Source organism: Perissodus microlepis, chromosome 22 (genome assembly GCF_051167445.1).
Source record: "Perissodus microlepis isolate ML-2025 ecotype Zambia chromosome 22, ASM5116744v1, whole genome shotgun sequence".
Taxonomy (NCBI): domain Eukaryota; kingdom Metazoa; phylum Chordata; class Actinopteri; order Cichliformes; family Cichlidae; genus Perissodus; species Perissodus microlepis.
In genome coordinates this window covers 6,979,762-7,007,656 of record NC_140481.1, presented here as the reverse complement: position 1 = coordinate 7,007,656, position 27,895 = coordinate 6,979,762, and the positions used below count along the sequence as shown (strand labels likewise).

At 42.0% G+C, this 27,895-nt stretch overlaps 1 protein-coding gene across 1 annotated transcript; it reads left to right on the top strand.

Annotated features, from left to right (window-relative positions):
* On the top strand, positions 1–26,633 carry LOC146362502 (CMP-N-acetylneuraminate-beta-galactosamide-alpha-2,3-sialyltransferase 1-like). Its single transcript, XM_084920197.1, has 7 exons — positions 1–70; positions 684–952; positions 10,354–10,550; positions 11,395–11,562; positions 15,946–15,991; positions 16,600–16,719; positions 25,419–26,633. Exons 2-7 carry the CDS (start codon positions 701–703, stop codon positions 25,584–25,586), a joined length of 951 nt encoding a protein of 316 aa, XP_084776323.1. The 5' UTR covers positions 1–70; positions 684–700; the 3' UTR covers positions 25,587–26,633.
* Positions 26,634–27,895: the final 1,262 nt, after the last annotated feature.

The window sequence follows — 27,895 nt, the reverse complement described above, 5'->3', positions numbered from 1 at the left end:
GCTTGATAGATGTATCATACAGGTTCTTCTTGACTCATTTTCCTGCTTTTGTAATTTCATCTCTTTGCTGGTAAGACACCTTAAATTTACACTCTGTCTCATCTCACACTAATCTTGTACTGAACCTCCAGTCATTAAGTTTCCCAAATGTATTTTTCTCTCACTATATGTGTGTGTTTGTGTGTGTGTGTGTGTGTGTGTGTGTATACATATATATATATATATATATATATATATATATATATATATATATATACATTAGACATGATATATTAGACATGATATTTTAGGTTATTCATCAGCAATAGAGATAGGCTAATACAACAATGGCATAAGTAATTCATGCAAATACACCAACCGACAGACTCTGAAAGTATTTTAAGTTCTGTGTTTTCCTTTCTGTTGGCTGTCATGCTATTTGATTCAACTTTAGGCAACACACCGTGATGTGCTCATAATGTAGCAGCTGGTTTATGCTGGTAAATGCTATCTGTGCAAATACCATAAATAAAAGAGGACATTAAACCTTCTATGTTTATCTGATTTCTCTGCCTTCCAGTGCAGTGCTCTTAATATATTGCAAACTATAAATAATTTTAATTAAAGAGTTATCATTTCTGTTACTGTTTTCTTAAAGGCTTAGTGCTAATTTTCACATTCACTCACATTGTATTTGTTCACAGATTGGAACTCCATCAAGATGTATTTCAAAAGGGGAAAATTCAGAGTGCATATTTCTCCACTACTGAGTATCACAGCAATTGTTTTGGTCTCCATCCTTTTATGGAATTTATCTGGATATACCTTCTGTCATCAGGAGTCAAGACTTTGTGCCTGTCACAAATGTCTAACAGACAGTGATCCTTGGTTTAATGACATCATTAGTGAATCTCCTAAACCTTTAATGTCACAGAAACATAAACCCTCGGAGGAAGATTTCAACTGGTGGAAGGTAAATAATGAAAACATATTACAATAAACCTTTGTCCCATTGTGGCCATGTTAAATTTATTTTAACTGCCCATCCCTTGTTTATTTTATGACACCTGTGTTTACTGGTACAGCAAGAGCAGTATATTCAAGTCTGTGCTACCTCCACCCAAAAAACCAACACAAATATTCCTCCGTAGTTTAGCTACGGATTAGATAAGTTTAAAAAACCTTGTTTTATACTTATCTTTTTTTCTTTTATGTATACTCAACTCTTTATCCTTGCAACCCGTATTTCTAACTGGCTGAAGAATTGTAAAATACAATTACTTATATTGATATCTTTAAAATGACAAAAGAAAAAAAAAAGAAGTTTCACCACTCATCTGAGAAGCTTCTTCAGTTCTAAGAGCAACTGGTGGAGAGTCCCAGATTTTAACCCTATTGGAAGTATCCAATTGGAGGGATAATAGGTACTTTGTATCAAACCAGTGATTTATGACCCGCCGTCAAATGATGTATGACAGAAGAAGTAATAAAGGAAGTAATAAAGGTTTACGACAGTTATAATTTTTATGAATATCATAAAATTATATAATAAACAATATAAATAATCATATGACCAAAAATATATCATCATGGAAGTATGGTGATGTAATAGGATGATGAATAGGATGTTTGGATGTTAAAGCCAAAAGGTTTACTTTTTTGACAAAAAAATTACATCCTTTTTAGACAACTGTTTTTGGGGACCCGTGCGTGTGTGTGTGTGTGTGTGTGCGTGCGTTTGTGTGTGTAAAAACGTGTTAAAAGGATCTCTTCACAGCCCCCTCACCCAGTTTTCAATTGGAGATGCTCCATGTTTCAGTCATAACTGAAGAGTCCATGCCTGGAAATGGCTTGCATTACCTGGATTTAATTGACACACAACTGAGTTTAAGATTGAAAATAATGAACAGTGATGGCTCTGATCTGGCCCCTGATGTCCTGGTTGTTGTACTTTTGAAACGGTGCCGGTGCTTAAACCGGTGCTTAAAGAATGAAGAACACACACTTTGTCCAAAAACCTCTCATGTTTAGCTGTTTTTTTGTAAAAAGATAATAATGTTAGCCTTTTCTGCAGCTATAGGGCATATATGGTATCACTCTTGGCAGGAAGCAGTGCTTAAACAATGGGAAAACACAAACTTTGTCCAAAAACCTCTCATGTTTAGCTGTTTTCCACTTTTTCTTTGGTCATTTTAGCCTTTTTGGCCAGGGTGAAGGGAGTATCTGCCATCAAACAAGAAGACAGCTGCATGTAACTACGACAGTGTTTGCTAGTTCACCTTACATGCATTAATGTAATAACGTGGTTAGCCTACTCAACGTAAATTACACACGAGCAACATTAAGCTACTCACGCAGAGAAGAACACTGTTGCTGCCATCACCATCCGTCATCATTTCTGCTACACTGGCAGGGCTAGGGGCCAGGACTCACCTCTTCGGGTTCTTGGGGGATGTTGCAAACTCCGGGTCCGATAACAGGCACCTCACCCGCAGTAGATGTGCACGGTGTGAGGTCTCGCAGCAAGCTATCAAATACGGTGCATTTCTCTGATTTTAAAAAAACGCTATGCGTCGCCAAGTGTTTCATCAGATTCAAGGAGTTACCTCCTTGGAACAGTACCTTAAAGCACTGTTGCAGGCTGCTGAGTTTGTATCTTTTGCTGTGAAGTACAGCCAGACTTTTGACCGCTTCGCCTTGGGCGTTTTTAATCTGTAGCTCTGCTCTAAAAGAACGTACGTACCTGGGCCCGCCTACTATGCTTGCAAAGGTAAAATGATTGCTAGAATCCAAAGTGTATGACATCTCAGTAAAAAAAAAGCACCGAAATAAAGCCCCAAAATGTGCACTGCTTTTCGGTCTGGTTACTACCGTTTATGTCAGAAGTATTTTTTGTCTGTTAAAAACATTCAATTCAAGACTCATTCTACGCAATTATTTAAAAAAAATTATAATACAGTATAGGGCAGTATAGGGCTTTGTATCTACCACTCAATTCAATTCAATTTTATTTATAAAGAGCCAAATCACAACAACAGTCGCCTCAAGGCGCTTTATATTGTAAGGTAGACCCTACAATAATACACACTGCTCATTATATCGCACTGCGCTGTGATATAATGAGCTGTCACGGTCACGTAGCTTTCCGTTGCCCTGGAGGTCCACCCATTTGTAGTAGTTAGAGCAACAAAAGATGCCTGGGACAGTTCAGCCATAACTTAAATCTTTTCCTGCTCATACATGCTTGGAACGATCTTGCCACTAAAGTGGACGTGCAACGGGATATCACTGCGTAGCTCAAGCACATTCATCATAGTTTAAACCCCTTGTTTTGTACAACGTCTGCAGCTAAACACCCCAATAGCTTCTGTAATAGCTTTAGCCCGGTCGGACTAGGGAGCAAAGGGCTGCTTAAATACCGCAAACTCCTCTGCTAGCGCTGGCCATAACTATTGCTTGACAGACCCACCACGCGCACCATACACATACTTTTTTTTCTTCTTTTTCGAATCTTCGGATCACGTGCGCACCGAACCGTGGAGTGGGATCGGTTCGGATTACGGATCAACCGTGATCCGTTGCACCACTATTGAACACCCATTTCCCAACCAGAGAATCACCACAATACCACCTAATAAACCAGGCATGTCCAAAGTCCGTCAGATTTCAAGTGGCCCACAGCTTCAGTCTAATTATGTATAATTTATGGCTCACTTTCTAAGTGTGAATAAATAAATCATGAATTTAAAGGTGTAATTCCTTTTTTCACCACATGGCGGCAGCACCTCCCCCCCGCTACTTGCACCTGTGCTGCGAGCCCGCCCTTCTCTGCTCTTTTCTGCCGTGGCGACTGTACAAAAAAAGAGAAAGGTTGATGGTGAGAGCTGCCGCTTTCAGGAGCGGTGGGAATTGCAGTTTTTTTTTTACTGAAATACTAGGCAATTGTGTTTGCCTGATTTGTAAAGAGACTGTTGCCTTGTTTAAGGATTTTAACATTAGGAGACACTGCGAGACTAAACATGCTGCAACATATAACAAGGTAACAGGGAGTGAGCGCACTGAAAAAGTGAAGCAACTCCAAGCTGCTCTGGCTTCGCAACAGCAATTTTTCATGCGGGCCTGTGAGACACATAAAAATATCATGAAAGCCAGCTACAAAGTGGCTATGTTAATAGCTAAACATGGCAAAACTTTCACTGAAAGTTTTGTCAAAGACTGAGTAACTCCGAAATGACAACACAGGCACGGCTTCTTCAAGACGGGCACTTCGCTTCGCTTCGCTGCATTTATTGAACGCTGTGAAAAAACTACAAACATAAAACACAAAGGCTTTAAGCGCTTCAGTCTATCAAAAGTAACACTTTTGCTTTAACAACAAAAAATTACCTCGTGGCCGCCTGCCACTTCGGAGGTCCTAGAACAATAACCTTACAGTCCTGTGCATTCTAAATTAAAACATAAAATAATTAGAACACCATACATTACAAATTTTCACAATATTACAATACAGTTATAGCAAATGACAAATACCTTGTACAGCTAGTAGACTAATCAGGCCTTTGCAGATAGCTCGCTGAACTCCTTAGCGTGATTATTAAACGTGGGCTCACAGCCTATATTATCACACCCAAAACCTTGCGATAATAGCGGTGTAACAAAACTTGTTCTTTGTGACAAGATAAACATGTCTCCTATACAAGATAAACACACCTTTACAATATTGTCCACAGAAATGTACAAGCAAGAACATTTTAACTGCTGGAACCATCTATTAAACTTCTTTATACATAAGCCATTTCTGTGACACTTACACTGTGTCATGAAAATGGTGGAGAACATTTTCATGACAGAAGAAGCAAGAATTTCTGAGTGTTTGCTTGGCACGCAACACTGTATTCGCTCTAAAGCTCTGTACCACCGACAGTTTCAGCAGTTTCTGCATGACATCCAGGCTGAATATGGTGACGTAATTTATTACAATGATGTGAGGTGGCTAAGTCGGGGGTCTGCAATACAGCGATTTTTCTCTCTCAGAGAGGAAATCAGACAGTTTTTAGATGAGAAGGGACAACCAATGGAAGAACTGTCTGATCCTGTATGGCTAGCAAATCTGGCTTTTTTGGTTGACATCACGAAGTATCTGAATGCGCTGAATGTTAATCTTCAAGGAAAAGACGTAGTGGTGAGCCAACTATACGCTCACATCAAGGCCTTTGGAACCAAACTGCAACTTTTCCAAAGACACTTGTCCCTAACAGAGCCCTGTACCGCACACTTCCCAGTTTTGAAAGAGGTTATTGACAGTTTCCCAGTGGACATTAATGTCCAAATGAAGAGTTACGCAACAGCTATCGCATCTCTTTCTGGAGAATTTAGCAAACACTTTCAGGACTTTGCAGCTATTGAAAAAGACATGCTGCTTTTCTCATCTCCCTTCTCCGTGGACCCTGATGATGCTCCTCCGCAGCTTCAGCTGGAGCTCATTGAGCTGCAGTGTGACGATGAGTGCCGCGGAAAACACCGGCAGTGTTCTCTTGTTGACTTTTATCGGCAGCTAGACAAAGACAGGTTTCCTGAAGTGTGATCTCTTGCTAAGAAAATGCTGAGCTTATTTGGTTCCACATATTTGTGTGAGCAAACATTCTCTGTTATGAACTTAAACAAGAACCGATTGAGATCAAGGATGAGTGACTCCCACTTGCGTGATATTTTACGCATCTCAACCACTGCCCTCAAACCAGACCTGATTGCTTTACTAAAATCTAGATCTCAGTATCACCCCTCTCATTAGTCCAGGGATGTCCAAATTCTGTACTGGAGAGCTGCTATGCATGTTTTAGTTCTTTCTGGTTTAGCACAGTTGAATCAAATGAAGAGCAGCCCTCCAGGAGAGACATCCCTGCATTACTCATGTGTTCCTGAACAGTAAAAAGCATAAAGCACGCTAATGCAATCCACAAAAGGAAACGTATTTTGTTAAACTCTTAAGATTTGGTTTTAACTGTTGATGTTATGCTCTTAATTCATAGTTGAGTGTGTTGTGTACATATTGTGTAAATTTACAAATGTGTTTATTTCTTGCGGCAAGTGAACTTCCAGTTGTGCAATCTTCCAGTAGATGTGAAAAACTTTGGCTTCCTGAAAGGTCTTGTAAATGTCAAGGGCAAAATTCACTTAAAAAAAAAACTTTATTGATAACAGAACACTTTTCATTACTTATAACTCCTGTTTAAATGTTCATTAGGCAAAGATATTGCAAACTCATGGAAATTTAGGGTATTCTATACAGTTTGTTCAATGTTGTCTGACTCTCCAGATATAAATGAAAGGCGGAATTGTGTCTTTAGAGTTGTAAATGCTTGCCTGAGTGTCTTTTATTTAGGTACATTTCTATTTTAAAAATAAAGGTAATTGTGACTATTAAAACTGTTCTTCATTATATTTTCATGTAACTTTGTTATGGAAAAAAAAGTCAAAAGGAACCATTGGCCCCCAGGCATCTTCACTTTATAAAATTTGGCCCTCTTTGCAAAAAGTTTGGACACCCCTGTAATAAACCTACACCTTAGTTCACAGATTCACTTTGTATAGGGTTAATTTCTGGGATTTCGCACAACCCAGGATTCAAATCATGAATACATCATGGGCTTGGATTTACAACATTATGAATGAAATGTGCTCTATTTGGAAGCAGCAGGGCTCTCTCCCCTTTCGACGGGTTGTGTGTGAGACTTTAAATCATCAAATCAATAACAATTTAAAATATAAATTTTAAATTGTTATTGATCCTGTACCCATAGTCCTAAAGTGTATATTTATTTTCTTACTCTTCTTATATTTATTGTTTGTTTACTGGAGCCTCATCGTCTCGTCTCTCTATATACTGTACTGTATGTAGCGGAGATGAAAATAAAATTTACTTTGACTTCAGCAGCGAGCAGGCGCACCGAGGGCTCTCACACTCACTTTTTGCGTATAGAATTTCGAAAAAACATCAGTGCAAATAATAATGTCTGGTGTTTTCATGTTTGTTGGTTTGTTTTTTTTTGTTTTATTTCGCGAGTTGGTTATTAGGTGCCGCTCAAGCCAGCAAGTAGCTGTGCCGCAAGTAGCAGGCACACCTCTCAAACGGAGGGCGCCCTTACTCAGCCTTCTGCCTCCAGCAGAGCTGTCCCTCGGACCCTCCAGCAGAGACAGGCGAAGGCTTAAGTGGCCCCTCGGACCCTCCAGTGGAGATGAACGAAGGCTGGACGGGTCCCTTGGACCCTCGAAGTGCCACGAAAGGCAGCACTAACAAGGTGCAGTTCTCAATTGGCTTCTTAGCCTCCAGGGATCTAGAATCAGCTAAGGGCAGAGAGCTAGCCTCTGGGGAGGCCCTGGAGAAAGTAACTGTCTCAAAAGTAGCCAGTTCATGAGAAACACAACAGGTTAATATGAAATTTTCTCCCTGCATGGAATGAATTGGCGAGAATGGTGCCCGAATGGGTGGCTGAGCTAGTGGGGACACTGGGGACTGAGCTGAGGGCAGCTGAGCAGCTGATTGAACAGTAGGCTGTAGGTCAGCTGCCTGAACTGAAGGCTGTTGGGCAGCTGACTGAGCTACACCTTGAGCAGGTGATAAACAGTTCTCAGAATTGTCAGTCTTTACATTAGCAGTAGGGATGGGTACCGGTATCCGGTGCCATGATGGCACCGGTTCTGACATAAACGGTAGTAACCAGACTGAAAAACAGCGCACATTCCGGTGCTTTATTTCAGTGCTTTTTTTTCTGAGATGTCATACACTTTGGATTCCAGCCAATCATTTTACCTTTGCAAGCGTAGTAGGCGGACCCAGGTACGTACGTTCTTTTAGAGCAGAGCTACAGATTAAAAATGCCCAAGGCGAAGCAGTCAAAAGTCTGGCTGTACTTCACAGCAAAAGATGCAAACTCAGCAGCCGGCAACAAGTGCTTTAAGGTGATACTATGCAAAGGAGGTAACACCTCGAATCTGATGAAACACCTGGCGACGCATAGCGTTTTTTTAAAATCAGAGAAATGCACCGTATTTGATAGCTTGCTGCGAGACCTCACATCAAGCACATCCACTGCGCGTGAGGTGCCTGTTATCGGTCCCGGAGTTAGCAACATCCCCCAAAAACCCGAAGAGGAGAGTCCTGGCCCCTAGCCCTGCCAGTGTAGCAGAAATGATGACGGATGATGATGGCAGCAGCAGCCGTTCTTCTCTGGGTCAGTAGCTTAATGTTGCTCGTGTGTAATTTACGTTGAGTAGGCTAACCACGTTATTAAATTAATGCACGTAAGGTGAACTAGCAAACACCGTCGTAGTTACATCTTGTTGTTTGATGGCAGATACTCCCTTCACCCTGGCCAAAAAAGCTAAAATGACCAAAGAAAAGTGGGAAACAGCTAAACATGAGAGGTTTTTGGACAAAGTTTGTGTTTTTTTCCCCATTGATTAAGCACTGCTTCCAGCCAAGAGTGATACCATAAATCCCCTATAGCTGCAGAAAAGGCTAACATTGTTGTCTTTTTACAAAAAAACAGCTAAACATGAGAGGTTTTTGGACAAAGTTGGTGTTCTTCATTCTTTAAGCACTGGTTCGAGCACCGTTTAAGCACCGGCACCATTTCAAAAGTCCCGGTTTTGTACTGGTATCGGATAAAACCTAAATGATACCCATCCCTAATTAGCAGTGCTAGTTAGTATAGCTCCAGGCTCAAAGGGAGCAGAGCAAAAACAGTCATTAGAATTTAATGTAGCCCCCAAAAGGCAGTCTCAGTAATCTCAGCCGCAGGGAAACCAGGAAATCCACAGTTATTATTGTTCTCTGTCACACAAAACACAGCCCCCGAATAAATAGTCCAAAGTCTGAAACTGAAAAATTGTCCTTTTTACTCACCAAAGCCGGCTGCTCTCAAATCCCGGGGTCCGACTGTGGTGAGGGGCGTCAACGGCGTGAGCACCACTTCCCATTTGAAGGCTGGACCGACGGGCCGAGCAGCGAAGCGGTAGTGGCTGGGTGAGTGGTAGTGCCCGGGGAGCGAAGGTGAAGCTCGTTCAGAATAAAATCCTGTGCGAGTGGATGAAGTGAGCTGAGCAATCAGGGGAGACCGGAAACTAATTGCTGTAGCCGATTAGCTATAGCTGTCCCCTTATGCTGCGGGGACACATTGATTAGCCGCTCCACAGAGTAGGTGACGTCCCTCTGGAGCTCCTCGGATGGATTAAATGCAGCGGGGTCCACAGTGGCTGGTTCGTACTGTCACGGCTCATGGGGCAAGCCATGTGGATTTTAATGAAGGACCCAAGATGCAGACAGCTTTCAGATGCAAGGGAGTTTCATTAGTGAAGTGAAATAAACAGAAATACAGTGGGTATGAAACAGAACCTGAGGATAACCTAAACTGGAGACAACTAATAACAACAGACCTAAAGGTGGTACCTAAAGTGTGTGAATGTGTGTGTGAATGGGTGGATGACTGGATGTGTAAAGCGCTTTGGGGTCCTTAGGGACTAGTAAAGCGCTATACAAATACAGGCCATATAAAGGGGAGATGCAGGGAGACTTGAGAAAACCACACAGGAAAACTATGTCTACTATGAGCGACCATCTTTGAACAGAGGCGGTGGCTCACGACACCAACTGTCTACCATCTATAATCCAGTTTTGAGATCCCTTCCCAGACACCTTAACGCCCACTCAGGAAATCACATGATAGGGTGGGGTTAGGTTTCACAATGAGCTCACCCAAAACCTTGGCTGATTGTGACCTACACCCGTTTTCACACCTTGGCTCATGTGATTAGGTAGAGGATCAATAGGGGGTCCATGTCCCTCTTGGGGGACACTCCCACGGGGCTTAAATCTGGGACTCTCCACCATTTAACCCTAGAAATGAAGAAGCTTCTCGGATGAGAAGTGAAATGTTTTCAAGCAACTCAAAGAAATCGAAGACGCTTTTCCCCCCCAAGCTCCTTAGACTACGATGACCTGGATGATTGAGAACCTTCACAGACATATCTCAATAATTAATAACACAAATGTGCATACATTTGATCCTTGAAGACACTTAGAAATAGATGCTGGTGCTATCTATCAAATAACTGAAATTGAATCAAATTGAATTGATTTCATGATTTTTAGAATATTGTGTTTCTGTGACAAAAGTCAGAAAGTTTGTATATTGTATGATTGGAATACTTAGAATCAGAACACTTTATTAATCCCTAAGGGAATTACACTATTGCGCACAGTTGCTCCAAGACAATGCAGATATTTTGTCATTAGCAGGGGTAATGTTAAAGACTAAATGTGTTTTGAACAAGAGATGTGATCTGAGGTTGCAAAACTTTATTCTTTTTTCTCAGCCCTTACAGGGGGAAAAACAAAACTTCACTGTCTACAATAAAACACTAGAACGTGTGTTTCAGACAATAACACCCATTGCAGATGTTGAAGAACCTCGCCCTGATCGCTGCAGGAGATGTGCAGTGGTGGGGAATTCTGGAAATTTGAGAGGATCTCAGTATGGACCCCTGATTGATTTCCATGATATTGTGATAAGGTAATAATAATTTAACGGCATTTGTCCCGATTCGTGATTGAGGTGTGAGACAAACGACTACTGGTCCAAGTGCGTCAAAACAATGATTTTATTAAACACATGTGTGGAAAGATACACAGCTCGATATTGTCAACCCAGATCTCCCGTCAAAACATACTTTCAGCATGGTTTTATTATGTCAGGGTTAATGCCCCTTCTCGCGTTAGACAAAACATCACATGTATAGGTTATCATTAACGACAGTTCAACAAGTTTCCGTGTTTAACAGCATTTTTCCCTATATGGTTGTCTGGCTCCTCCAGATGCTTCCTGTAGACCCCGGATCACTAGTTGCCAAGCAGTGACAAAGCAAGATGTCTTTCACTTTTACCCTAGAAATTATACTTCATGTCTATGTGTATGTAAGCATGTTAGGAATTCATTCACAGCATTCAAGTCATTTCATCAATATATCAGTTCAGACATAACGCTGAACGACATTTTTAACCTTCATTAGACTGTATGCTTAACTCTATCATGAGCACAAATGCAATGTGTGTTAATAACATGATTGAAACTGTATGTTTAATAAATGGAATAAATGTTTAATCAAATGCCATTGCTCAAAGCTTAATAAAAGATAGAAAAGAATAATCCCCACACATTATAACCATCATTACACAAAAACAAAACACAAAAGCTAATTTCAACAGCACTGTTCACTGACAAAACCTGAAAAGCCTAGAGTCATGTCACAAAAAAATCTAAGTTTTGTTATGTTTTGTTATGCATATAATGTGATGTAAATTACAATGTGTCTAAAATGCTAAATATGTAAACTTATATATCCTTCTGTACTATTTAGAGTCAACCGTGGGAGGACCAAAGGTTTTGAAAGAGATGTTGGAACTAAAACAACTCATCATGTCATGTATCCAGAAAGTTCTACTAGATTGGACAACACCACTCATCTTTTGTTTTTTCCATTCAAAACACCTGACTTTTTGTGGCTTCTGAAGTCATTAAATCCAGGGTAGGCCAAACATGGCTTCTGTCTTCACTTTAATTATATTTCAATTTCTTTTAAAACTTATGTTGCTAGAAACTGTACTGCAACTGTACTGGAATGGCATTATGAAATTTCAGATTTTAATAGCTTTGCAACACAGTCTTAGCTAACTATAAGTAAAGGTGCAATCCAGGTTCGTCTGTTTGAACAAGCAAATTAAAGAAGGTTCAAAATTTAGTTAAACCTTAAAGGGCTCAGATTGATGGTGTATATTTTGTTTGGCATTGAAATTATATATTTTAATTTTCTTTCCTGGCCCTTAAACTCATTTACACAGTGGCCCCGACAAGCCAAACGGACTGCAACTTAAGAAAACACCAGCAATGAGAAAAACGCTGCAAAAGCAAACAAAACACAACGGAAATAGAAAAAACAAAAACAGAAATAGGAAAAAACAGATTTCCAAAAGCACCAGGGAAATGTTTCTGGGGAGACAATTTGCAGTAACCAAAATATGCTAAGTATTGCGCTGGGAGACACTTAAAAGAAGTGGAGGATCTATCTGTTTTGTGAGGAAAGAAAAGATGAAAGGCAAGTGTGTTAGCCTAGCTTGTTTCGGGTTCCTGCAACTGGTCCGTCTTGCTATTGTCTTCCCAGAAACACTTCCCTTGTGCTTTTGGAAATCAGTTTTTTCCTATTTCTGTTTTTGTTTTTCCTATTTGTGCTTTCTTTTTTCCCTATTTCTGTTGTTGTATTTCCTATTTCTGTTTTGTTTTTCCTATTTCCGTTGTGTTCTGTATGCTTTTGCAGCGTTTTTATTCCTGGTGTTTCCTTAAGTTCAGTTTCAGTTTCAGTTTTATTTGTCATATGCAAGTTAGCACAGGGTCAACATTGCAATGAAATGTGTTTGACGAGCAGCAGTCACTCAGCAGCATGGTACAGTAGAAGAAAATATAATAAAATAAAATAAAATAAAATAAAATAATAAAAAAATAAATAGAAAAATAGTAAAGAGCAAAATATTAGAGAGACGTGGTAAAAGAGAAAAGATGACTAAATATATATGTATCTATGAATATATATATATTCACACTATATATAAATATAACACGGGGGGGCGCAGATGGGATATTGTCCAGGAATGAGCAGCAGAAAATTACAGTATTGCACTTTTTAAATATAAATATCAATAACAATAAAGTGGAGTGACCAGTGCAGATTAAACAGAGTACTTGTGAAGCTGCAAGGTAGCTTCTGAGTGCGTCCTGTGGACTGTGTTGTGTGTGTTTAAGTGTTGTGGTTGAGGTGTCGTATGGCTTGGTGGTAAAAACTGTTTTTAAGTCTTGTAGTCTGAGCAGACAGACTCCTGTAACGTCTGCCAGATGGTAACAAGGAGAACAGCTGATGTGCTGAGTGGCTGTGGTCCTTGATGATGCTGTGTGCTTTACGGAGACATCGCTGGAGATAAATGTCCTGAATGGCAGGAAGCCTCGTCCCAGTTATGTGCTCTGCTGCCTTCACCACCCTCTGTAGTGATTTACGGATGCTGGCAGAGCAGCTTCCGTACCAAACTGTAATGCAGCTCGTCAGCGTGTGGGGGAATGTAAACAGCTGAAAGGAGAACTGAGCTGAACTCCCTCGGGAGGTAAAAAGGCCTGACTTTAATGGTCAGTAGCTCGAGGCTCTGAGAGCAGTAAGTTTTTAAGATACACACATCTCTAGCCCACAAAGAGTTAACCATAAAGCACACCCCTCCTCCCCTTTTCTTGCCTGAGTCCTTCGTTCGGTCTCCCCGGTAAACAGTGAATCCATCCGGCGTGATGGCGCAGTCGGGGACGCTGGGCTCCAGCCATGTCTCTGTGAAGGCCAGAACGCAGCAGTTCCTGATGTCTTGTTGGTGTTTAATCCGTGCACGCAGCGCGTCAAGTTTGTTGTCCAGAGACTGGAGATTCGCGAGCAGGATGCTGGCGAGAGGTATCTTGCTGTTTCTCTGTCGCGTTCGGCACAAAACTCCGGCGCGTTTCCCCCTCTTTGTTTTCCCTCGACGTCGCGCAAGTAAACAAAGGATCCCAGGCAGCAGAGCGTCCACGGAGTCGAAACCCGCTGTAAAGTCCGAACTGGCTGACGAACGTAGCTCCAGAAGCGTTTGTCTGTCATACCGAGTGTATGATTGCGCTGTGCGCACAGAAATAGAAAGCAGTACAAAATAAATAATAACATTTTTGCTGAGATGAAACTTAACTAAATGTTAAAAAAATGTCATTGTTTTGTTGGCTGACATAAAGGGGCAAAAAATTATTTGGGGTAGTATCTATCCACCTAATGCTGATGACTTTTAAGTGCTTTAAACCACAATATTGCCCTGGTGGTGATTTTACGGTGTCAGTGGATCCAGTTCTAGATCATAGTGCCACTGTAATTTGTAGGCTTGAAAACAAATGTACGCTGGAGAAGGCATTTGAAGGTGGTAAACACACTGGTCACAGTGAAATCATCCCCTACACAAATCCTTTGTTTACTCCAACACAGATGACTTAAGTTTATGAGCAATGCTGCAGCTATTAGGAGATATCAATATCAGGCCTATATCTCATTTCCCAGCCTAATGTATGGGTAACTGAACCCACAAAAAAGAAACTATATGTGGTTCTGTGTCTTTCCTGGGGTGTTCCCACAACTGTTTCATGGGGAAACTTGCTTTAAAGAGTGGAAACACAAACGTGTTCTCTAGCATATCGAGACTATCTCTTCACACCGTTACATATTCCATATGTACGGGGTATGACCCCCCTTGGTCGTGGCGTGTGGATATTTCTTTAAGACACTCCGGCACGCCCGGCTACGCCCCTCAGCTTACGTATAAAACAGCTGAGGTGGATGTTGAAGCAGCTTCGATTGCCTCTGGCTGCCACTGGGGTAGGGTCCGGACGGGTGAACCCATGTCTGGGTTCCCTGGTTCTGGGGCCCTCCCACGGCATTCCCTCCCATGGCCCCGCCTCCTTGAGGCCTGGGCTGGTGGAGGTTGATTGTCAGGAGGTTGATGTTTATGATGCTTGGCTCCGGTCAGACGACTAGGGTTGCCTGATGGAACTGTCTGTCTGGCCTGCGGCCACCTCGCTTTAAAGAAGCTGAGGGGCCTCTGCAGGCATGCAGAGATGGCCGTGTTCAGTTGAGGTGGGGAGGACTCAGAGCCTAGGCTCAGCTGTCCTCCAGCCACTCTCCTCCCTCCTGACATCCTTTGTGTTAGGCCTAGTGGCCAGCTCTGCTGCAGGCTGTATTCCCCTGGCCTATTGCCCGTGCTTCGCCGGTTCATACGCCAGTCGGACCTCGCTGCGTCTGACGGCTCGGCCAGCAGTTGACAGTTCTCCGGCCTGCGGAGCTGGCTCTCTGTCTGGCACATTGCCCAAATGTTGTGGGTTTACGTGGCCGGCAGGGCCCGCTCAGTGAGCTGACACCCCCGGTGAGTCACGTTCCTGGCTGCACTGCAGCTCCGGGCAGTCTTCCCCTGGCATGTTGCCTGCATTCGCCGGCTTGCACGCCAGTTGGACCTCGCTGCGGCGAGTGTGCGTTCTCCAGCCTATTTTAGCCGGATTCTCTCTGGCATGTCAGCTGCTGCAGCTCCTGGCTGTGTTCCATTGGCATGTTGCCTGCGCTTCGCCAGTTTACACGCCAGCCGGGCCTCGCTGTGTCTGATTATTCGGCCGGCGAGTGGGTGTTCTCCGGCCTGCGACGCTGTGCATGGGTGTCTCGTTTTCGAAGTTCACTCTTGCTGCTCCCCAGTCTGCAGACAGCGCTAGCGACCGCTCAGCCCTGGGGCAGACCTTCGGGTTAAGTCCCCACTTGGCTTTCAGTGGGCTAGACCGCCAGCCCCCTGTCTGCGGATGGCTGGGCGGCTCCATGGTTGGGTGGCCCCTACAGGTTGCTTCCCTGCCTTGGCCCTGCGTCTTTGTTCCTCTGGCGTATAGCCCGCGGTTCGCCGACTCACACGCCAGTCAGACCCCGCTGTGTCTGATACGTCAGCCGGCGAGTGGGTCTCTCTCCCTGGCTCTGTGTCACTGCCTAGTGCCAGGCAGGGTTCTGTTGTGACTTGACTTCTCCAGCTGGCGGCTCCGCCTTCCCTTCTGGGGCGTAATCCACATATCGCGGGCTTCTGTCATAGCGATAGCCAGCTGCTGTGCTTGAGTGGCTTGGTAGGCTGTGTTGCCCCGGCGTTTTGCCCGCGATATATTCTGGTTTTTCACATAGCTAGCAGCAACTTTTTTTTTTACATGGAAAAAAGTTAAATAAATTGTTTTATGAACAACAGAACATCTTATTGTGATTCTTAAGTCTTAGGTAATTATTAGCATTTGTTTGTTAAACAATAATTTCTTTAACAAATTCAACAATATATTTTCTTTTCAACAGGGAAAACGGTGCTCCAAACTCTAACAAGATAGCTAACAAAGATTTGGTGAGTATTTTAGGTTTACCTTAACAAAACTGGCAAATGTTGATACCCAAGAAGTCCAATAATAACTTTGCGCTACCATTAATTCAGGCATGCATGCTTACATAGACACACGCAGTCACTGTCCCCCATTTAGAAAGACAGAGGCGTCAGACGCTCTCTCACAAACCAATCCCGCCATCAACGTCGTCATTTTGAATAAATGAAATTTTTTAAAATAAGAATTATGTATGCTCCCACTAAAAATCAAGAATGTTGGATACTGTTTGTTGGCGATTTGGACAGCCCAGCGGGTGCTCCCAATTCATCACATTTTCCAGTAATGCCCCCCCCGCAATGGCTCTTCCCACCCTCAGCCTTTACTTTGTTGCAGTATTTGTTGTTTACTCTGTTCTGCATCGGGTATTGTTTTAAACAGTCGCTCATACTTGACAATTATGTGCTCAGAAGGTCATGCATGTCACTGAACAAAGCCATGCCACTAATAGTGGCTTCTTTTAGCCACAGTGGTGCTTATTTAAAGTATTTTGTATATTAGTATATTGTGCATATACTTCATAAAATAACAATTAATAAAACTCAGATTTAAAGATTTGTCTGATTCATAACAGGTGTCGATCCTTCATCCAGCTTTCATGAAATATGTTCATGATGTCTGGCTGAGAAAGAAGGCTGCTTATCCATCCACTGGCTTTCTTGCTGTGGTTCTCAGCTTATTAATGTGTGATGAGGTATGTTCACCTTACACAATCTACTTCTACATTATGCGTCTGACTGAAACTTATTGTAGACATACTCGAAGAAAAACTGATTAAGAAGCAATTTCACAAACTAATATATTCATGTAATGTAAATTATGAAAGTATATTTATGGTTAGTACTTTAAGTGCACCTTTGATTGTGTAGTTTTTAACACTTTGGACTGGCAAGTGAAAAGTTGCTGGTTTGATTCCAACTGGAGAAACATATTGTCGTTTGGGGTTGTGTCTGAAAGGGTATCCAACATAAGTTCTTCCCATTCAAACGTACAGAGCTACCCATTTGTGTGAAATAGGCAACCAAAAATAATTTTATGCAACTCTCATATAGCACTGTATACAAATGCCAAACTTTCAAACTGATCTAATATCAAGTAAAGACAGGACCAATGCTGGAGTCAAGGAGACTCAACTAATACATTGCACTTATAAATGAAGCGCCTTGAGGCGACTTTTGTTGTGATTTGGCGCTATATAAATAAAATTGAATTGAATTGAATTGAATTGATTTGAATAAATGCAGTGTATTCATGGCCATGTAGGGCAGAATAGTGTGACGTGACCATTTGAACAGAACGTATCATAAACATATTACATTTGAACACATTCTAAGAATAGAATTTATATTTTATCTTAGGTAATACAATTATTATTTGATTATAACTTTCCTTCCAATTTTATGTTATCCCTTTGCCTGTGTTTTCATGTTAACAGACTCACAGTACCTGTGCTGCAGCAAGCCACTAGAGGGCAATTGTGGTATTTTAGGCTTCATATTTGTGAGGCTGTTAAACTATCCAGCACTGCCACATGCAGTGTTGTAGTTTATGGAGTACACTTGCAAGAGAAAGGAGTTCTGAATATATTTCAAGCATGAAAAATGGTACTCTTGAAGCTCCTTAAGTGGAAGGTTGATGCAGCTTTAATGAAGAATGCTCTTGTAAATATGTATTCATATTGCCAACTTATAGAAATACTGTTTCTATACTGCTGTAACTGCTATGAAGCTGTAACTTTCACGAAATAATATATTCTGATGTGCCAGCAAAACACAAAGCATGCCGTCATATGTATTAATATCTTTATATTTTGTAGAGTTCAAGTTCAACTTGTGATAGGAATACTGTCCACAGTATACTGGTGCATTTACAATCTGAGTCGATTAGAGATGATGCCAGTGGCAGTGATAAAACAAAAAGGAGGATGGGGATTATTTAATACTAACAGTTTCGTCAGTGGATCTCGGGATGTTAAAGGAGCTGTGGATGTCAGCTAATTTTTCATGGAGTTACAAACATGTTCACTCAGCTGGTTAACCTAAGAAATATGTATTTAACAAACCAATAAGTAAAAAATGAGTTATCATTTATATAATATTTTAACATATTCTAATACTTTTCAAAGCAATGCAAAAATGTTGCATCTAGCTTTTGCCTGATTAATTTAGGGCTTGCTAGAAAAAAAAAACCCTCATAAAACTTAAATTTGACTGCAAGGAATTTTGGAAGAATGTCTAGGGAACAAACCAAAAATGATCTTTTCATTAGCTAACAGGTGCTATGCATAGTCTTGCCATCAGATAACACGATGCTGCACGCATGCATACGAAAAACAACATATGTCTGCAGCCTGTGTCTGGATGTTTGTTAATCAGTTACTTGAAAAAAGTAAATAGTAACTAATTACTGATTATGTCTCCAAAAAAGTAATCCAATTACTTTACTGATTACTTATTTTCAAAAGTAATAAGTTACTTACTTACTTTTTGAAAACATGATACACAACATGAATACATAATAAAGCAATAGACCTTTCAGCCCAATTCAATTTTTTATGCATAATCCATCATATAAAATTGAATCAAATGGAAAGCCTCTTTTTAAGAATTGTTTTATTAGTTTTAATCTTTTAATTTTATGCACACTGCATTAAGCAAAAGTGAAATTATATACAACTGTCTTTGACTTAAAGAAATTGTTTAACATTTAAACCTACTTTCTGAATATTACAGCATATAAAATAAAATAATGTTTTGTGTTTACATGCTTTCAAATGGATGCAAGTAAAACACAGCAAAAAATAAATAAAATCAAAGATTCAGCAGCACTGAGTCCTGTCGCTCTTAAATCTATTGTCACCTGTTTAGCAGGAGTGGGGCGGGTGGAGGTTTGCCCAGTGCCGCAGTGGTCATGTCAGTGGGAGGATCCGGGGGTTTCTCTGTGAATTTAACATTCCTGTGGCAGCGTGCTAGGTGCTTGCTCAGATTCGAGGTTTAATTTTTCGCTGAAGAAAGAAGTTTTCTTCCCACGCAGAGTGTACAGTGGACACTAATGTTTTTGTCACTTTTTACAGAATAAAACTTATGTAATGTAATGTAAGTATGTCCACACTTTAAACGCTGCAAGGTCATAGTCTCTCCCACACTCCATATGATCTATTGTTGATCTACACACGTCTATTGCTGCCACGGGTGTCACACATGCTTACGTCATTGTCATGAGACACTTTCACAAACAAAATCATGACAGTTTAGTAACGCAGTAACGCAGTGTGCTTACAGGAAAGTAACAGTAATTTAATTACATTTTTGTAATAGTAATCCCTTACGTTACTCATTACTTGAAAAAAGTAGTCGGATAACGCGTTACTGCCCATCTCTGTTGTTAATGCAACATAGATTGGAAGTGGAGATAAGGGGTGTGATGATGTGAGAGGATGATAGCAAATCAGAGAGGTTAAAGAACATTTGTAACCTTCCTCTTCTTTATGTCAGACTAAAGACATGGGTCAACAAAAAAAATTTTGTAATCATCAGAAAGCACAAAACACTTTTCTAAACCAGTTTTTCATGCTGATTTCAGTCACATGAACTTTTTGAATTATTAGTAATATTCATTTGCAATAGAATTGCATGCAGTTTTTTATTAAACGGCGGGCACCAATCAAGTCAATTTTCAGTGCGAAGTCAGATAGGCAAACACTGTGTCATAGATATAATGACCAGTGTCAGTCAGCTACCACTGTACTTCAAAAACGCTTTTAACTAGAGACCGGCCCACCAGGTATTAAAGCCATAAAGCCTTTGAATGAAAACAAACACTGTTGTGACAGTGATATGCACTGTCCTGTTGGTATATGTATGATTTCTATACATTTTACATCAGATAAAAACTTTGGTTGTAAGATTAATTTATCAATTATTTAATAAAAGCTAGACATTTTAAATGAGAATACAAAAGAAAAGTATTTCTTTGTGTCCCCCCTTTCCCTCTTAATGCCCTACCTGCCCCCCTGGCAAAACTTTGCTGGACCCACCCCGGCACAGTTACCAGCTGTCAGCTACTTAGAAAAGGATCCTGGTGTTATTTGTCTCTCAGAAACAGTTCATAACTTCCCATCAACTCATTCATGCCACCTTAAAGGTTAACCTGTTTCTCCATCACCTGTTCAGGTCTGATGATTCAGCAGGGATCTCTCCTGGTTTCATCTTCATGTTTCCCTCTCACCACATATCCAAACCAATATCATGACCAGCTGCTTTTACGGCTGTGGCTCCAGCAAACATCAGCTGATACTAAGTAATATTAAATAAATTCTAACAACAGCTTATCACGCTGTTGTTTAGCGCGACATCGCTGGTTTCCTCTTTCTGGCGCAAAGTGGGAGATAAACAAACAAGAGAGACGGGACTTGCGTCAGAAAAGCCGATCAGCTGATCATTCATCAGTTTCATGATTGAAGTAGCTACAGGAGAGGGAGGGGGAGAGAATGAGAGAAGAAGAAGCAGCTGACAGCGTAAAGACAGAGTAACTCCAGCTTTGTGTCTTTTTCCATTCTAGCTGAAATCCGGGACAAACTGCGTTCCTTTTCAGCTCAATGCGAAACGTTTTCTCTGAATACGAGACCATTCAGTTTTTTACTGGATGGTTGGCAACTCTACTAACTAACCTTATGAACAAAATAAACTTCACTATCAGCCCAGCAGTATAGAAACTCCGTCATGCTAGCTAGTACGCAGTACCAGTTATTGTAACTAACTGTAAAAAGTCAGCAAAACTAAAGTAAACTACACCTAAACTTGGTTTATATCTGACCCAGACAGACTGCAGGTCATAACTTCTTACCTGAAGTTCAGTTCACTTGACACTTGGACCCTCATCCACCTGCTGGCCTCTGTGGAAACTCCACCATAGCCACCAAAAAACAACTGAGTTATTTTTACACATCGTCCAGCATCTGGCCAATCCACCACCTTTCATTGTTTATACCGTTACAAAAAAAAAAAATCATTGGCCCATAAAAACGAAAAATCACCATCGGCCCACCAGGCAAATGCCCAGTATGCCCGATGGCTAGTCCAGCTATGCCTCAAGGCGCTTTTTCTGGAAAGGATTCAGAAGTGTGAGTGTAGGAAGTGTATTTTCATTGACATGCGACAGCCCAGTTTTTGGTAGGAATCAAGCAGATGCTGAACTCCTTCCTTGTATGTAGCAGACTTGTGGATGCCCACAAAGTTTTTGCAGAGCCACTTGAATGCCTCCCAAGCTTCAAACTCTGCTGTTGAGAGTTTTTTTGAAGCCTTCATTCTGCAAAACTGACTTGATCTGCACACTTACAAATATCCCTTGCTTCATTTTTGCAGCACTTATGTTTGGAAACTTTTCAGCAAGGTACTGAAAATGTAGTGAGTTCGCTTTGCCCGTGGCTTTGACAAGATTCTTCATTAAGCTTCTTGATATAGAGAGGTGGCAAAAATATTTTATGCGGTTCAACCAGAGGCAGAAACTTGACATAGGCATCTAGTGGCTGCCAGTTACGCTTGACACAGTAGATTGACTGTACACAGGCCCAGAAAACAGCAGTATTTGGTGATTCGCATTCCCAAAATCTTGCATTCCCATCAACATACCAGTCACCTACAGATCACTACTGGTGAGTTTTATATGCAACTGACTCAAGCAGTGTCTTCATGTTGTCATAGGACTCCTTTAGATGAACCGAATGGGCAATCGGCACACTTGGTCTGGCATTTCCATTATGGAGTAGGACTGCCTTCAAGCTTTTTTGTGAAGAATCATTGCAGAGATGACATTCAGCTCTTGTGTCTTGGAACATGCTCGTGTGACAAACTGCTGAAGAGTCCGTTGACGTCATGACAATACCACAGTGAGTCATCAGCAGTGAAGAATGCTGTCAAGTTATGACTTTGACCTCTTTACAGTAACATCCTTGGCAAGCAAATGCTTCAGCTTAAGCCTCAAAGGCAAGAAGTTCTGCTATGTCTTTTGACAGATTTAGATCATGAACGAGATTGTACAGCTGTGCTTGTGCAAAAGTCTCTGGTTCTAAATAGTTATCAGGCACGTAATAAAGATCTGATGACTCTGGATTGTAACCAGATGCACCATGACTGTGTTCCTCGTAACGTTCTACAGAATCCAATGCATCATGTGACAGTACAAGAACAGGCAATTAGTTATCATGAGAAACAGGCCTTATTGTAGAATCCAGACTGGGATATAAAGTTTTGTGCTTATTTTTGGCTGAGAATCCTGTTGTATTCACGCGACACGGCCTGGCTGCGTACCCACCGGCAACAGCCCTACCGGAGCGGATGGGCTGGCACTGACGGCAGGAACCGCTACACAGCGGCACCGTGGGAAAAGACTTTGTTTCTACCGTCAGCGTTTTTGGTGTCATGCTTCTCTGTTGTATGTTAATTGCCCCTTGGGGATAAATAAAGTCTTTCTGATGCTGATTCTGATTCTGAGAGCGTGTCGCTGCCTGCCACCCTGCACTTTTTACGGCTCAAGGAAATGGGACTGCCACGGTGCCATAGCAACCGCGGTCACTGATGATATTGAAAGGCTGCTCTTCATTGAAGACTCATGCTCCAGGCGCTGTTTTCTGGTGGAATCTGACTCCCAGAAGAACGTAATCCCGCCCACCACCGCGGACAGTTTAGAGGCAGGACACGGACCACAGCTGATTGCGGATAACGGTTCTCCTATTGCAACTTATGGGGAAAGGTTAGTGACTGCTAGTTTCCACGGTCGGGAATTCCAGTGGAACTTTGTCGTTGATGCCAGTTCAGTGCCTATCTTAGGCGCTGATTTTCTTGCTCATGGGCTGTTAGTCGATTTTGCTCACAGACGTTTGATTGACGCTCTGTCGTTCTTTTCGCTGCCCTGTTTTACCCGGGCCGCTAACCCCCTCATCTGGGCCAATTTGGTAGCCCCCGGGGACGTGTTTCAGTGTTTGCTGTGTTTCCGTCACTGTCAACTCCTAATTTCTGCAGCAAGGCAGCGAAACAAGGGGTTGAGCATTATATCCCATGGTTGGTTCCGGTGTTTGCGCACGTGCATCGCCTCGACCCTGCGAAGCTGTCTGTTGCCCGGGAGGAGTTCGCGGCCATGGAGTGCCTGGGCATTATGTAGCATTCGAACAGTGCCTGGGCCTCTCCCCTTCACATGGTGCCCAAGTCGGACAGGCGGTGGTGACCGTGCGGGGATTTTCGACGTTTAAATAACGTTACCCGATTCCCCACATCCAGGATTTTTCCACCCATCTCGCTGGGACCTCGATTTTTTCCAAAATCGATTTGGTGCAGGGGTCAGTAATACCAAGTGCTGGTACGCGCTGAGGATGTTCCTAAAACCGCCATCATCACTCCCTTTGGCTTGTTGGAGTTCCTGCGCATGCCATTTGGGTTGAAAGGTGCTGCTCAGACGTTTCAGTGCCTGATTGACTCTGTTTTGTGGGGCTGCCTTTCGTTTTCGTCTACCTGGATGATATATTGGTGGCCAGCAGGTCGGTGGGCCAGCACCAGGTTTTTCAGCATTTGGCGGCACATGGCCTGATCATCAACCCATCCAAGTGCCAGTTTGGTTTGCCGGTCCTGGATTTCCTGGGGCACCGCATCTCCGCTGACGGTGTGGTCCCATTGTCAGACAAGGTTCAGGCTGTCACAGCCGTTCCGCGTCCCGCCTCAGTTAAGGTGTTGCAGGAGTTCCTGGGTATGGTCAATTTTTATAATCGTTTCGTTCCCCGGGTCGCTCACCTGTTACAACCGCTCGATGCTGTTTTAAAAGGTAAAACGTCTAAAGACCCTGTTGACTGGTCTCCAGACCGCATCTGTGTGTTTTCTGTGGAGAAGTCAGCACTGGCCAATGCTGCTCTGCTGGCCCACCCGTCCCCATCAGCGGAGATCGCATTGGCCATCAACCCGTTGGATGTAGCGTTGGGCGCCGTGTTGAAACAGCAGGTCTCCGGCATCTGGCAGCCCCTTGCCTTTTTCAGTCACACGCTCTGAGATGCTGAGCGTAAGTACAGTGTTTTCGACAGAAGGTTGTTGGCTCTCCATCTCGCAACACAACATTTTCGATTTTTCCTCAAGGGTCCCAGTTTTACCACGTACATTGACCATAAGCCTCTGACCTTCACCATGTCCAAGGTTTCTGATCCTTGGAGCACGCGCCAGCAGTGTCAGTTGGCGGCCATATCGGAGTTTACTCCGGACATTCAGCACGTGGCTGGCAAGTCCAACCTGGTCGCTGACTGTCTGTCCCGCGCGCTGGCCTCTTCAATTTATGTCGGTGACGACTACGCCGCCATGGCTGCGGAGCAGTGCACCGACCCGGCCGTCCTTGCCCTTCGGTCCTCGCAGACGGGCCTCGTGCTGGAAGACACGCCAGTGTGGGACAGTCATCCATGGTTGCTGTGCATCGTGCACCTTTTCTGTGCCTGGCCCCGCGCACCACTGCCTACCAGACGTTTTTGTTCCGCTGTCGTTGGGCTCTTCTAGTTTCGTTTTTGTTTGGCATGATGCCCATCAGCCCCACTTACGTCCGTTTTATGACGGCCCGTTTCGGGTTATTGAAACGGTCCCAAGCATTTTTTATTGGATTTCGGGGGATTTCATGTTCTACAGGAAGCTCCACTGATGCCGGCCCGGGCCCCAGGGTTGCTGCCGGACAGTTGGACTCTGACCCTTCCTCGGAGATTGCTCCGCACCTCGTCCAGCCAGCAGAGGGTTCAGCCTGTCTTTCCCGGCCCGGTGAGCCCACAGCCAGTTCTCCTACTCCCCGTCTCAGCCGTTCTGGACTGTTTAAGCCCTGGGTCCTGGACTAGTAGACATTTTCTTTGGGTTTTTGTGGGGGTGGGGTGGGGGGGGGCATGTGTGGCGACCCACTAGAGGGCTTCACTCCCACCCAAGCTTGGAGGAGATGTTCTGTTGTGTTTGGGTGCGATATCCTCAGTTGATGTGTGGAGGTGAATAAAGTTGTAGTGGAAAACTAGAGCTCCTGTGTCGTGTGCCCCATGCCTCCATTATGCCTTTGTTTTGTTTGTTTTTTCTAAAAAAAATTGTAGAAAATAGTAGTTTACTGTTCCAGAACTAGGTTCAACATTTTTGTCAGTGCTTTGACATACATATTTACATGTTTCTTTGAATTGTAACTCCATGAAAAAAATGGTTCATAAAGAAAATTTCAATTACATTGGGGGTTTTGAATGCCTAAAGAGGAATAAAAAAAAACTCTGGAAAGTTTTTTTTTTCCATGACTGAGGTTTTCATAATTCCTGCATGAAAGGGCTAAGAGTGCAATTTGTGGCAACATTTATTTAAGTTCAATACTAAAGACTTAATGACTGTAAAAACTTTGTTTCTTTAGGTTAATGTCTTTGGGTTTGGAGCAGACAGCGAGGGAAACTGGAGCCATTACTTTGAAATCCTTAAAAACAAACGGTTAAAAACAGGAGGCCACCCAGGAGAAGAAGAATATAAAATGATTGTTAAATTACACATGAAGAAGAAAATAGTTTTTTTTAAAGGATGGTAATTTCCTTTACTTTTTCATTTGTCTCCTCATCATTTTCAAGTCATCATCAGTGATAACCATAACTCCTTAAGAATATATAAATTTAGTTCTAAAAAAAAAAATCAGTGACCAGCAAAACCAAACAGCAAAAAACACAATTACTGAAACTGACATGCACGGTTTGGGATTGTTAGTAATGAAGACTCAGACCTCAGGAGATAAACATCTGTTAATAGAATCATCTGTTAATCCAGTGGTTCCCAAACTTTTATTGGCAGATATAGACAAAATACTGTTACTGTTAATCTTACTATCTTGAGTTTTTATACGCTTACATATACACACCCTTTCTAAATGGAGTTACTGTCCCTCCATTTAGAAAGGCAGAGGCGTCACGGTGTAATTATTTCACGTGTAGTTGGTTTTTTTTTTTTCCTGTGTAATAATATTCAGCATTGCCATCAATACATTTTTCAAAAAATGCCTCTCTGTGCAAAATGGGTTCAAGAACATAAACAGCTGTGGGATACTGTTTGTCCGTGATTTGAACCGGGGGAACAAATTGTGGTTCAGACTGATATTATTTGTATCCCACTGTAACTTTACTTTATAAAGAGCTAACATCTGGGCCCCACACTTTGGGAACCTCTGTGTTAATCTATGACAATTATTAAGCACTATGTAGCAGAGATGGCGACTTGCAATCGCAAGTTAGACCTGACCAAAACAAAAACCAAACCAAAGTTTTGGGATTCGAGTCTTGAGACCTTGTCATGAATTGCTGTGTGGGGCAGGTAGGATTGGACCCAAAATTCTGTTTATTGCAACAACCCTGAATGAGTATGCACTTATCATTTTAAATGCTGTTGCATTTACAGCAAAGGCCATATAAGATAATTTATAACATTTTACTAAGTGTTAGAGAGACTAGTCGGTTTTTATCTAACAATAGAATATCAGTTTCATCCATTAGATTCTTGAGACTTGACTTGGACTTGAAAAAAATTGCTGGTGAATATTTCTGCTATGTAGTATGTCTACATTTTGTCTCCAAAATAAAATGAATACAAAATGCAATGCTGCTTTCAGTTTGTCACTTTTCACTCCATTACCTGATTAGACATTGAAGACTTGATGAATGGGTACAGTGCCATTTAGTATCAATCATGAATTCATGCCATTCACATTAAACTCCTGTAACTTGTTCATTATCAAGAAACTATGTATATATGTTTGTTGCTAAAAAGTTATTGAATATATTCTACACTCATACTGGATGCTCCCATCCAAACAGAAGGTTTGGAGATGTTCTACAACACTTCACAATCAGATTTATAATAATGAATGGATTATGTCATGGTGGCTATGTCCAACCTTTGCATGTATAAATATCTGCAGAAAACATGGTGTGGCGATGGTAGGAAGCTGAAGTACTTTGATACAGTACAAGTGTAAGACTACTTGAAAAATGGTAAAAATAAATAAATAAATAAATCATATTTTGCATGGTTGGATCTTAACAAGGTTCCAAGTAGAGCTTCAACATGCAACAAGAAGAAATGGGAGAGGGACAAAACACTTTTTTGAGAATGCAATTTATTGAAAGCAATGCTTAAACTATGGTAGCAAATGGTCGCAAGCTTGGCTACCATTTGGGCCAGCGCCTCCTCTGGCTGGCTCACTCGTGTTTCCGCCATGCCCCAATCCTGAGTTTCGGCACCACTGTAAACTATGCATGATGGACCCGACCACGTTTCAACACTTTTCAGCATTTTCCTGTATTCCCGGTTGTCATCTTCACAGACACCAATGGACGCAGATTTTCAGCGGCGTCCTGGACATAACAACAACAACGACAATTCAGAACCCAGTTAATTCTTCTTAAGCAGGTGAGGCACAATTGCTGATGCAGCTCCAGCGTGTCCCTGCAGCGTCCCCATGGATCATGCCCTTATACAGGGACGCCATAAGACAGTCATTTGGAATTTTTTAAATGATCCAGGGGGTTATGGAACAAAAAAGTCAAGTGGAAGACCCCAATTACACCAGCACTGAGGCAGAGGATCCAATTGGCTGTCTGTCATGACACTGGACAATCCTAGACGGCACAAAACCAACTGTTTGGACTTTGCAAGAGAGCTTGGGGTAGTGAAAGGTGGAATAACAATAATAATAATAATAATAATACATTTTATTTAAAAATAGCGCCTTTCAAAGCACCCAAGGACACTGTACAACAGATAAAAACACAGAAACTGGAAATATACACAATAATAAGAATAACAGATAAAAGTTAAGAGCATACAGAGGTTTAAACATAAGCAATTTTA

Bases quoted from the DNA above. Each gene is read 5' to 3' on its own strand.
- LOC146362502 (XM_084920197.1), top strand. From the start codon at position 701: ATGTATTTCAAAAGGGGAAAATTCAGAGTGCATATTTCTCCACTACTG. The intron at 10,551-11,394 runs GTAATAATAATT...TGTACTATTTAG, and splicing joins TTCCATGATATTGTGATAAG to AGTCAACCGTGGGAGGACCA. The intron at 11,563-15,945 runs GTAGGCCAAACA...TCTTTTCAACAG, and splicing joins CTGAAGTCATTAAATCCAGG to GGAAAACGGTGCTCCAAACT.